This window comes from Saccostrea cucullata, unplaced genomic scaffold, assembly GCF_032062105.1.
Source record: "Saccostrea cucullata isolate Sc308-1 unplaced genomic scaffold, CSIRO_AGI_Scuc_v1 ctg1192, whole genome shotgun sequence".
NCBI lineage: Eukaryota > Metazoa > Mollusca > Bivalvia > Ostreida > Ostreidae > Saccostrea > Saccostrea cuccullata.
The window spans coordinates 75464-88703 of NW_026923334.1; the positions used below are offsets into that span (position 1 = coordinate 75464).

General features: G+C 32.5%; 1 protein-coding gene across 1 annotated transcript in view; it reads left to right on the plus strand.

Moving 5' to 3' along the window:
- The window catches only part of LOC134263754 (multiple epidermal growth factor-like domains protein 11), a 72745-nt gene that overhangs the window by 54706 nt on the left and 4799 nt on the right, over positions 1-13240 (plus strand). The window contains exon 20 of the mRNA XM_062746137.1: positions 12175-12281. Coding sequence (XP_062602121.1) covers positions 12175-12281 — 107 coding nt within the window. The remainder of the gene's footprint in view (positions 1-12174; positions 12282-13240) is intronic.

The following is a 13240-nucleotide window of genomic DNA, read 5'->3' on the forward strand; positions in this document are numbered from 1 at the left end:
CCTATCAATTGCAAAATCGGTTAAAAAAATCAGTTATATCAAATTTTGTTACATTTTTATACCTATACTTTCTTAATTTTGTTCAATTTTAATAATTAAGCGAAAAAGTTCCATTAGAATAGTAAATACGCTTCGTTTCGCTTTGATGCGCGAAATATTGCGCAATGAAAACTATAGTCGGCCCCCTTCAATACTTAATTTTTATGAATTTCCTCTATCGGGAAAACAAACGCGATTTTTGTTTATCAGTACTATTTGGAAAATGGACAGGTGGGATAGGTAGGGGTAGGGGTATTGTTAATCTTTAGACACTTAGAGACTTATTTATCACTTATTTATATGTAATCAACCCCGTAAATAAAGTAGACAATGCAAATATATATATATACTCCTGATATATGTATTCTTTTTGATATTTAAGAACCCATTATATAAATTAAAGTATATCTTGTTGATCAAAAATCCAATGATTATTTAAATGTCTTTCTAATACATAAAACACACCTTCTTGCATTGTATGTAAAACACTCTTTCTTGCATTGTAATTTAATCAAATGACTCATGCGATTTCTTGATAATAAAATCATAATAAAGGAGAATAATCAATTGTTGAACCCGCTTTTGACTGGTTAGTTTTGATATTGAATTTCGAAACTCGAATTTCGAATCTCGTATTTCGAACCTCGAATCTCGAATGAGCCTTCTGGGCTTTCGTACATATACACTTCACGGTGCTCAACCCTTTTGCGCATCTTTTAAAATAGACAGGTGAAATATTACATATCATTCTCAAAACATTTGTGTTGAGTTTATAACTGACTTCCTGGTGTATACATGTATCAAATATAAAAGAAGAATTTTGTTATCAAAATATCCTTACACTAAGGTAAGATTAAAATTTTAGTCATCTGTATTAGTTTATTATTAAATTTTCAATATTGTATCTCAATTACAATTTATATATATTGCGAGCGCTCTATATTTAAACATGTCTTTTTTATGCGTGCTGAGTGAAAACAGCTTCCGCTTAGTAAATTACATTGTATAATGACATGTATGTATGCAAATAAGTTTTAAAAAAGTTTATTCACTACTGAACTTAGTCAAATCAACGCTGACTTGTTGATATTTCAATTTGCGCCATATATTTTAAATTCGTAAATATATATACATTATACCGTTTTATCTTCATATACCTGCGAGTTACTACCGTACACTTTGAAGGAAATTTGATATATACACTGAATTTTAATTGATTTTAGTTTCATGTTTATATCACCTGCTGTAATATACTGTATACTCTTTATGTGTAGTTCGTCATCCAAAAAGTTTGTGTTTAAAAGTTTGAATTCTGACAGAATGAAGAGGACGAGTCTCAGAATTATCTACGTCATCCTGAATGCAACGTGTACCTGTGCATATCGTAAGAAAATTTAATGTTTATTCTCTCTATAATTTAGTTCTTTCTAGTTGTTCTTTAACTTTCTGGCTTGATATTCATGTAAATATAGATATAGACAAATATAGATATAATTATATAGATAATCCAATAAAAAGTCTCAGTGGTCGGAATTAGATACTTAAAATAAAAAAAGAAAAACACAAAAAACTTCAGTAAAGATTTTCGTGTTTTTCTTTTTTATTTTAAGGATATAATTATATATTCATATCAATACCATAGCTACTAAAATTAAAATTTATTTGATTTCAAATGAAGGATGTGGAGATAACGAACAGTTTTCAATATCAAAGTCCATAAAACAATGCAAAATAGGATCAGAGCAAACACGGACCTCAAAACATCAGAGGTGGGATCATGTGCCATGGAGGAGGGAGCATCCCCTGCTGACCGGTCACACCCGCCGTGTGCTCCTTGTCAAGATCGGGAATTAACGGAAAAAATTTCTCCGTCAATTCAGTGTGTAAATAATGGACTAACAATTAGTATGAAAAACGTCAGTAAACATTTGACTCAATGATAAGTTGTATTTGCTGACAAGGTCATTGAATCGACCAAAGAAGTTACGAAATGATGACTTTAAACGAGACTGCTGCTATTCATGTTACATCAACTTGTTTGTCAATAATTTACCTCGTTTTAGAATATGTTCAAACGTAGAGCATGCTGTTTCGTACCGAATCAACTGAGATATATAAACGCCGTATGCAAGTAATGAAGGTTTATTGCTGCATAAGTAAAGGAAGTTGACGATAGAGAAGTTAAAGTCATCACGTTTATCATAGAGCTTAGTTGTTAGATTACCATTAACGTCTTTTTAAAGTAAAATATCCAAATATGAAATAGATGTGTCAGACTCTTTCGTATCTTTTATCTGAAGCTCACCAGGATATATCGTATTGACATAGGAATGGAAATTACCATCGTTGATAAACAATAAGTGGTCGATATATCTAAATATTGAGTTGAAGGCCACAGCAAGTTTTTTTTTCCTTTTCACGCATAAAATTTTGCACAAATTCTGCTTCATACGAATACGAAAAAAGGTCTGCTGATAAGTAAGCGCAATTGGTGCCCATGTAAATTCCAATAGAGTGTTGGAAGACCTAGACAAGTGATTCAATTAAAGCAATTTATGTGTATATAGTCAGAAGAGTGAGAGGTCAGTGTCTTATTATTTTGCACGGTAAATGATTTAAAAGAAAATCACAGTGTTTTGATCTACACAATAAAACAAATGTATTTGTATGAATTAGAGGAAACGAACAATATTCAACCTTTGAAGTCCATTCAGATGATACAAATCAGCAGCAGAGTAAGCGCGGACATCTTAAATATCAGAGAAAGAATCAAATGTCATGAAGGATCATACCCTGTATTCATCGGCTGCCGACTGAATACATATGTCGTTTGCTTCTTTTCGTGATCGGAAAAACGTAAAATATCCACAGACAATTAAGAACGTAAATAATGGCCTTACAATTTCTATGCAACAAATTCATCAGCATTTGACTTAAGGTAGGATTCTTCTCATATTTCTAATATTTAAAAATTAATGAAATTTTCACAGAATCAAGAAGACAATATCAGTAAGTGATAGTATCAGTGAAATTAAATTTGACCGTTTTATATTAGAGGCAAGGTAAGGTCAAGGTCATTATCTTTTTCCTTGACATTAAGAATAAAAAATAACTGTTGCCAATCATGTGATGCCTACTTCTAGTTCAAAAGTTTAATGATTGTTCTTTTTGCATAAAAACTTATTACTATATCGGGTCTACAGCATGATATTACCAAATTTACATAAATAATTTAACTTAACTGGATATTGGCTAATCCGAATTTTCTCTGTTTTTCTTAAATTTTTTTAAGGATATATTACTTATTTTCATATGCTTCCTATATTTAACTTTTTCTTATTTTCACATATAATAAAGTAGTCTTATAAATGTACAAAATGATACAAAAACAAAAAGTTTTGATCGTTTACTAAGAGAGAAAAAATACTTTTTATGGATTGTTGGCTCAAATCTGCAGTTTGATAGGAAGCGTTTAAAAGCTAATAAAGTTCTAGTTTGTTTGAAAAATCATATTTATTTGATATATTTTGAAAGTTTAGTCCCTCTTTATTAATCTAAATTACATTTGAAAATTTCTCCAAGTCTTCGATTGTGTAAAAATTATGATTAAATTCATTGTTCTGTTATAATTTTGAGAGGCAGAAAAGAAGATATTTTCATACGCCACCATTCCGCCAAAAATATAGTCCCTGCTAGTTTTCAAACGCAGTTTACCATTTCTATTTAAAGTTGTACAATTGTGATGAGGAAAGAAAAATTTAGTCTTTTAAATTCCTTACACCTCAATATATAAGACATATAAGCAAATATACTTTTAATGTTTCATCTAGTTAGAAACCAGAGAAGAATCCTACCTTAATGATAGTTTGAATTTGCAGCCAAGATAATTGTATTGACCTCTGCAATTTCGAAATGCGAACTTTAAAGAAATCTGTCAATATTTTTATTCCATCAACGTCTTTGTCAATAGCTTATCTCGTTTTAGAAATTGTTCAAATAAAGAGCCTGCTCTTTCCTATTAAATGAACTAAATAAAGATCTACAGGTGATAACGATATATTCCTACACATGTGAAGGAAATTAACAATTAAATTAATGAAATCACCACTGTTGTCATAAAACTTCTTAACTTTTACAATACAATACAATACAATACAATAATTTCTATAGCGCATTATAATAATGACACTCTAGTGCGCTTCACATTAAAATAGATATAAGCTTACAAACTGGCGAACAAATTACTTTAAAAAATACATGATACATATTTGTGCATAAAAATAGGATATCTAAAAGACTTTATGTGTACTAAAAGGCCATAAAAAATTACGTTGCGTGGGAGTCACTCTAAAAAAATTACAACTTATGAAACATTTTAAAAAATAATAATAATAAATATTAAAGGAACCTGTACTCGATCACTAGAGCACGAAATAAAAAAATATTAAAAACTTTAAGATCAGTTCAGTGTCCTTTTACATTAGGTATATATATATATCACTATAAAAACAATATTTACATTCCCTCGTAAGCTCGTTCAAAGAGGTGAGTTTTGAGTCCTTTTTTAAAAGCGGAAACAGTTTTGGAATTTTTAAGACACAGAGGAATAGAGTTCCATAGTGAGATGGAGGCGTAGTCAAATCGACGACTGTTCCAACTTTAGGAACATCCAAAAGAAAAGAACACTGTGAACGTAAGGACCTGGAAGGAGAGTATATTTTGAGAAGCTCAGACAAGTAATTTGGAGCACGATTGTTCAATGCATTGTATACAAACAAAAGTATTTTATATTGACTTCTGTATTGGACAGGGAGCCAGTGGAGATCTTTCAAGATTGGGGTCACGTGATCAGATTTCCTGGTACGAGTTATCAGCCGCGCAGCAGTATTTTGGACTTTTTGCAGTTTATTCACAAGTTGCTTATTTATGCCATACATCAACGAGTTTGCATAATCGAGCCGGGAAGTCACAAGTGAATTTATCAAGGTTTTGCATGCGTCGTCAGTGATGTACGGACGGATGCGACCGATTTTCCGGATATTATTGAAGCATGTTCTAACTATTGAAGTGCAGTTTTTCTCCATACTTAGAGTCTGGTCGAAATAGGCTCCAAGGTTCTTCACAAAAGGAGAGTCACTAATTGAGCTCTCTCCAAAGACAAGATTGAATGTAGAAACGTCTTTTATTTTATGTTTTGGACAAAAGAACATCAATTCAGTCTTTTCATGATTTAATTTTAAAAGATTGGTGCACATCCATTGTTTTATGTCGACTAGAAAAGCATTAAGAGAAGAGGCCACATTATTCAAGTCTTCGTTTGGCTCAATAACGAGATATATTTGGGTATCATCTGCATAGCAGTGATACCGCATTTTATGACGCTTGCATATATTTCCTATAGGTTTCGAAAACAAACAGTACAACCGGGGTCCAAGAACCGAGCCCTGAGGCACACCGATTTTAAGCGATTCCGCATTTGATAAGGTTGCACCTACCGAAACTCTCTGACTCCTGTCAGTTAAATAGGACTTTATCCATGATAGCACAGAACCGGATATCCCGTATGAGTATTCAAGACGATGGAAAAGAATCTGATGGTCTATAACATCGAACGCGGCCGAAAGATCGAGCATGACAAGTACAGCGTAAGAGTTGTTGTCTAAGGCGGTAGCGATGTCATTGTGAACACGCAACAGTGCAGTTTCGGTTGAGTGATAAGAACGATATGCAGATTGTAGAGTATCGTGCAAATGGTTTGAATCTAGGTGATGTTCTAGGCGAATTCCAACGACTTTCTCAATAACCTTTGAGAGGAATGATAAATTCGAAACAGGTCTATAGTTTTTTAGTTCGTTCGTTTCAAGGTTATGTTTCTTCAATAATGGCTTAATAATAGCCTGTTTGAATTCCTTCGGCATGACAGATAGACTTAATGATTTATTCACCAATTCAGTTCAATTTTATATATAGAACAGCAGAGAAATCAAATTGCATTACGGGTAGGTAGTTTTTATTATATATTTTCTCACAGAATTAACAGGTCTATTAATTTTTTTTAATTATAAGTGCATTGTCTTTCGATAGAAAATTTAGCTTTAGAAAAACCTGCCTGGCAGAAAACTAATTACTCAGGCGCCTGGCCATGGGGAGCAGATAAGGCTGTTGATGGGAGGTGTACAGATCGTGGAGCACTGGGTAACCAGTGTACGATATCAGCAGTTGAACAATTTACAGCCGAGTGGAGAGTGGATCTAGGAAGTGTCGTCAGCATTAGTTACATCAACATCTTCTACAGAACAGATAATTATCCCAGTAGGCATTATTTTTTGTACATATATAAACAATATATGAAATTTGTAAACAAGTCGATTACAATTAATCGGTTTTATTTCAGGTCCAAGTGGATACCATGGCAGATTTGCAGGATTTTCCCTCTTCATTTCAAACACTACTCTAAAAGGTGATGGCCATCTTTGTTTCCATGAGATACAGAATGTTAGTGTAACACCTATAGAGGACCAGAGAATCAACTGTTCTGTGCATGGACGTTATGTGATATACTATAATGAACGGAAACCTAATGTAACTTATCCTAACTACTACTCTCAGTACGCATACAATGAATTGTGTGAATTGGAAGTCTATGGTAAATTACAGAACATTACTGCATGTTTTAATGTTCCTTTTCAATAAAAAAAAATGTTTACGAAAACAAAATTTTAAATCTTCCAAAGAGATTAAATGTCCGATCGTCTTTCAGATATATGTATTTCTCATTCAAAGATATATTTTAAAAAGTTCTTCATAAATAACCCGTGTTTTGTTTGTTTTTTAATAGATCATGAACTTAAAAATAAATATCATTTTGATATAATATGGAAAAAATTTAAGTATTGATGAACAGAGATAAAAAATAACCATTTGTTAAACAGGATGCCCTGTTTCTGGATATTACGGAAAATATTGTAACCAGACATGTCCAGCTACGTGTCAGGGACAGCAGTGTGACGCCGTGACAGGGCAATGTGTAAAAGGATGCTTATCAGGATATACTGGTTTGCAATGTAGTTATAGTAAGTAATATTTTTTCCAATTGTCGAAAATATTCCCAAGAAGCAATATGGAATTTAATATATTTCAAGCCAGGTATTTGTATTGTCCATTGGATTTCGATATGCTAACTTTAAACAAAGCTGTTCGTATTTTTATTTCATCAACATCTTTGTCAATAGCATATCTAGATTTAGAAATTGTTTGCCGAATAAACAAGATCAACCCAATATACAGGTGATGACGATATATTGCTACACATGTAATCGAAAGAAATAATTAAATTGATCAAGTCACCACAGTTATCTTAAAAAATCTTAATGTTTATATATAAAGCAACAGTGAAATTAATTGCATAAAGTAGTTTTTCATTACATATCTTTGCATAAAATTAATAACTTTATGAAGTGTTTTTATAATGATAAGTGCATTGCTGTCTTTTTATAGGAAACTTAGCATTACGGAAACCTGCCTGGCAGATGGCTAATTATTCGGGAGCTTGGCCATGGGGAGCAGACAAGGCTGTGGATGGGAATTATACTGATCGCGGAGCTACGGGCAACCAGTGTACAATATCAGCAATTGAACAATTTACAGCAGAGTGGAGAGTAGATCTACAGAGTGTGGTCAGCATCAGTTACATCAACATCTTCTACAGAACGGATAATCTACCACGTAGGTGTGTTTTAATATTCAATAACTGGATCAAGATACAAGAATAAAAAATTTTCTGGACTTATACGATAAAATCGAAGTTGTGTAATGAAAAATGTAGAAAATAATATTTATAGAAGGCTGTGTATAGGGGATTAAACTAGAAACTTCAAATTGTCTACTAGCATTTTCTTTCAAATTTATACATGACTTAGTAAACCAAAGACTTCTACTGTTAATCAGCTTCTTCTCTCAAACAAAGATAAAACCATGATTTTTCTTGACTCTACTCAAAAAGCGAATGATGACAATGAGGTGACAGAAAACGTTATGTGGATTTTAACTTGTTTTCTTAAAGAAAAAAAAAACAGGATTAGTAAATTGACATCGCATCTTCGCGGACTCGGAAAGAACATCTCGAATTTATGTCTTTGTATTTCAAAACAAGTATATTTTTATACAAATTTGAAATTAATCAGTTTTATTTCAGGTCCAAGTGCGTACAATGGCAGATTTGCAGGATTTTCCCTCTACATTTCAAACACGACTTCTAAAGGTGATAGCCATCTTTGTTTCCATGAGATACAGAACGTGAGTGGTACACCTATAGAGGATCAGAGAATCAACTGTTCTATCTATGGACGTTATGTGATATACTATAATGAACGGAAACCTAATGTAACTTATCCTAACTACTACTCTCAGTACGCATACAATGAACTGTGTGAATTGGAGGTCTATGGTAAATTACAGAGCATTTTTGCATTTTTTTTCTGATTAAAATGCAATTGGAATCAAACAAGAGGTTGCAGGCATAACAAAAATATATGTATTTCACATTCCAAGAAACATTACTTCTAAATAGATATCCTAAGTCTTTGAGTTATTTTCAATAGGCATGATTTTTTTGTGGATAATCTGGACAAAACTATTGATAATTAGAAATTAATTTGTTAATTAGGATGCCATATTCCAGGATATTATGGAGAATATTGTAATCAAACGTGTCCAGTCAATTGTCAGAATCAGCAGTGTGACGTAAATGGTGACTGTGTAAGTGGATGTTTATCAGGCTTTCAAGGTCTGCAATGCAGTTATAGTAAGTGATTTCTTTCCATTTGTGGAAAATGTTTTCACGGAGTAATTTAATTTTTTTTTCATTTTTTTTTTCAATAACATGGAAATACCTTAGTAAGAAGAATCATAAAATTATTTTATTTTTATTCCCTCAGAATGGAGTTGGAGGTGATATAGAAATGCGTTTGTATTTGTTTTTTTCCGTATGTGTAAGTCTGTGTGTGTGCAAAACAGAAGGGGCGACTTCAAATGCTGTCTTAAAGAGCGTTTTCTACATTAATTAAGTGAAAAAAAAGAGAAAAGATGGGACTATATATATAAAATCATTTAACACCAAAATTATTTACATTTTCTGAATAGCAGTTTATGGCGAAGGTTGAAGTTTTTCATATGCCAGCCTAAACTTAAGTCAAACTCCAAGGTCAAAGGTCATTTTTTTTATTATTTAGAGGAATGTTTTTTCACAAAAATACACTTGTGAATCCTATAGCACCAGTTCTAACTGTTCAAAAGTTACGGTCAAGGTTAAAGTTTTTAGACATTGGGTCAAATTTTAAGATCAATGTCAAAAATATTAATACCTGTTGAAAAGCTGTGTCACAATGAATGCACATGTTAAGTATGAAAGTTCTAGATAAACATGTTAAAAAAATATGCCTGGCCAAGGTTTAATTTTTTTACGTGGGTTCAACCCTTAGATCAAGGTTAAAGGGTCTAATTTTGTGGTATCCGAAGAAAAGTCCTGTCACAAGGAATTTACTTGTGAAAATTAAAATTATAGCACCGAAAAGTAAAACGTTTAGCAGCGTTTAATTATTTTTTTTTTTTTGGCGAACAAAACAGAAAAAAAACACACAGACGGTCGGACGGAAACGTAAAAACAACTTTATACCCCAAGATCTTCGATAACATTTTTTTAAATCCCCCATCAATTTTCAGAATGTGACGGAGGAATGTATGGTCTCAACTGCACTCAATCCTGTGGTCACTGCTTAAACAATGAACAATGTCATAATATCAACGGTACTTGTTTACACGGGTGTTCTCCTGGATACAAAGGACCGGGCTGCAGAACTAGTAATTTATTATCAGTCTATATTTATTTGTTTAATATTCAGCCACTTGCATTGTATACTCTTTAGAATGGCTTTTCTACAGAGTGTGACGGGGAAATGTACGGTGTAAACTGCACTCAGGCCTGTGGTCACTGCTTAAACAATGAACAGTGTCACCATATCAATGGTACTTGTTTACAAGGATGTTCTCCTGGATACAAAGGACCAAACTGCAAAACTAGTGATAATTATCATTTTTTCATGACAGAAACCAGTATCAGTACCTATTATTTACAATGAAATAATATCCTGTATGTTTTTTTTTCCAATCAAGCATAAAAATATATAATATAATTCTGATAGAGTGTGATGGTGGCATGTATGGACACAACTGTAATGAAAGCTGTGGACATTGTACGAACAATACACAGTGTAACCACGTCAACGGTACGTGTCCAGGAGGGTGTTCTGTTGGCTTCAAAGGATTTCTATGTGACAAAGGTACCTGTCAATACAAATGTCCAAAATAAAGAATTACGAGATTCACTTATTTACAATAGAAACCAATAATTAAAAAATGATTAAGGGGACATCTTAAAATCAGTGGATATGTGCTCCCTACAGGTAACTTTTCTAGAACAAAAATATGAGAGATATAATTATGGTTGTTTGAATTGGTAACTAGATATGGAACTCTTCAAAGGGAATGAATTTTAAGGGAAGTTTATTTTACTTTAATTTATATCTAACATTCGAAGACGTTTGTACGTGTAGTGATTTTTTTTTTCAAATATTAAATATTCGGCTGTGATACATGATAATCATGGATCTCCCTTTAAATGGTTTATCCACTGCAGCAAGGTATTATCACTTAAATATATATATAAAAAATTATTCCCATGATTGCAGACCTACAAGAGAGAATCAGTTCCTCATCATTGGTCATCTATATCATTTTTAGTCAGTTTTAGCTCTCTGTGGGTTTCAAAGGTTTACTTTGCAACAAAGGTATCGTATTTTCAATTACATTAAAATTGCATTTAAATTAAATGTCAATTATTTAGAATCTTAAATATATGTTCATAATATGATTTCTTTTCAAACCTTTATACAGAATGTGACGGTGGAATGTACGGCGTTAATTGCAATCAAGTATGTGGTAATTGTCTAAACAATGAGCAGTGCCATCACATCAACGGTATCTGTTTACAAGGATGTTCAAAAGGATACAAGGGAACACTCTGCAACATTGGTATGTTTTTATTGTTGGAATTGTGGATAGGGGTGAAGAATCTGTGTGTAGCTTTGTTAATGACATCTAGATCTATAACAATTACATGCACACCAAACAAAGATGTGGGAAACTTATCTAATTTTGTGTACATCTGAATTTTGTTTCTCTTTACTTATTTCTTGTGATCTCTCATATAACATGTAGATATTCAAAATTTTATGTGTCATTTATTTCACTGGATTTGCTTAACTGGAAATACTTAATAATGATTATGAATAATTGTTTTAAGTTTTTAATTGTAAAGTTTTTATTTTCAATATTGTGTGTGTGTACTAGAAAACAAGCTTTTTGGAAGATAAGTTTTAACTAAACATAGATTTTTTTCCCTGGAAATACTTAATAATGATTTTAAATATTTGTTTTAAGTTTTAAATTATAAAGTTTTTATTTTCGATATTGTGTGTGTGTACTAGAAAACAAGCTTTTGGGAAGATAAGTTTTAACTAAACATAGATTTTTTTCCCTGGAAATACTTAATAATGATTTTAAATATTTATTTTAAGTTTTAAATTATAAAGTTTTTATTTTCAATATTGTGTGTGTTACTAGAAAACAAGCTTTTGGGAAGATAAGTTTTAACTAAACATAGATTTTTTTCCCCTAGAAAAGTCAGATTAACAAGTTTGTACAACAAAGAAAACATAATAGGATGTCAGTAATAAATATCATATTCAATAGCGTGTGAGGTTGGAAAGTATGGCTATAACTGCAATGAAAGCTGTGGACGTTGTATAAACAATACCACGTGTAACCATGTCAACGGTACATGTCCAGAAGGGTGTTCTGTGGGATACACTGGGTCTCTTTGTACAAATGGTATGAAATACAGTATATTTTTTATTTTGAAGTGTTAGTTAATTTGTAAGTTTTTCAATTTCATTTTTTATGCCATGAATATAATTTCTTTTCTGTGCTCTATCATGAAACACTTCATTATGTATTTCTTTCTCCGACTGATACACAGGTTGACAGTTAATGTCCTTCAACCTGTCAATTGTTTTGTAGTTTGCAGTCGATCGTACTGGGGAGTCAATTGTAAAGAGACCTGTAGTACGGAATGTGTCAGCCAGACCTGTCATCACGAGTCAGGACATTGTCTATCGTACGCGCAGGTAATGTAATAGCTGCGTTTCGAGTTATGCCGGAACACCGTTTTTATTCGACTTTTATTCACGCCGATCACGTGATTTCTCAAAAATGTTCCCCATGGGTACTTCCGGTTGTCATTGTTTACGTTGGAAACATACCGTTTGAAAGGAAAAAAGAAGCCGGCTGGTACTCCTGCGCAGCTCCTGGCTGAACATCTGACGACTGAATACAGGGGAGATATGGGTACATGTCATCAGTACAGTTTTTGACTTCCCCTCCAAAATAAAGGCACCAACAAAAAGAAAAAAATGTCTTGACCTTCTCAGAAGAGGACCAAACTTCAAGCCTAAAAGAAAGAGACAAGTCAGTTCCTTACACTTTGTGGACGGCAAACTCACTCCTGACCATCCATACCCAGAACTATTTGAATATAAAAACTTCAAATAAAGTAAAAAGGTTTAAAATATAATTAATTTACCTCATAATGCTTATATTCCACAGATGCAAATTAAAGAAAAATCAAACGTACACAAGCTTTGCAATTAATATGTACTCAACCATTGCTATTAATACACTGCTACAATGAATTTCGTTTGTAGATTAACCCTAATACCTCAATTCTAAAAAGAGAACAGGCTTTATTACATTTACACAATTCTATGAAGACAATGCTTGTATCTGCAGAGCGAGCCGAGGATGGCTGCAGTGATTACGACACCAGTAAAACATATAGTAAGTTGTTTTGACTTTCAATGTTCTTTATTTTAATAATTCTCACACTTAAACATATCAAATATATAATTATAAAAATTATATAATATTCAGTATACTGTCATGTATTGTTGACCATGTGTAGTGGTGTAATGTTTTTTTTTAATTGTTGCTTCATTTCTTGTCTCAGGTTGATGCTGATGCAGTGTTTTCCCTAAGAACCGCCTACCGGCCAAATTGACCACTTCAATTGACAAAAATGCCACTTTGA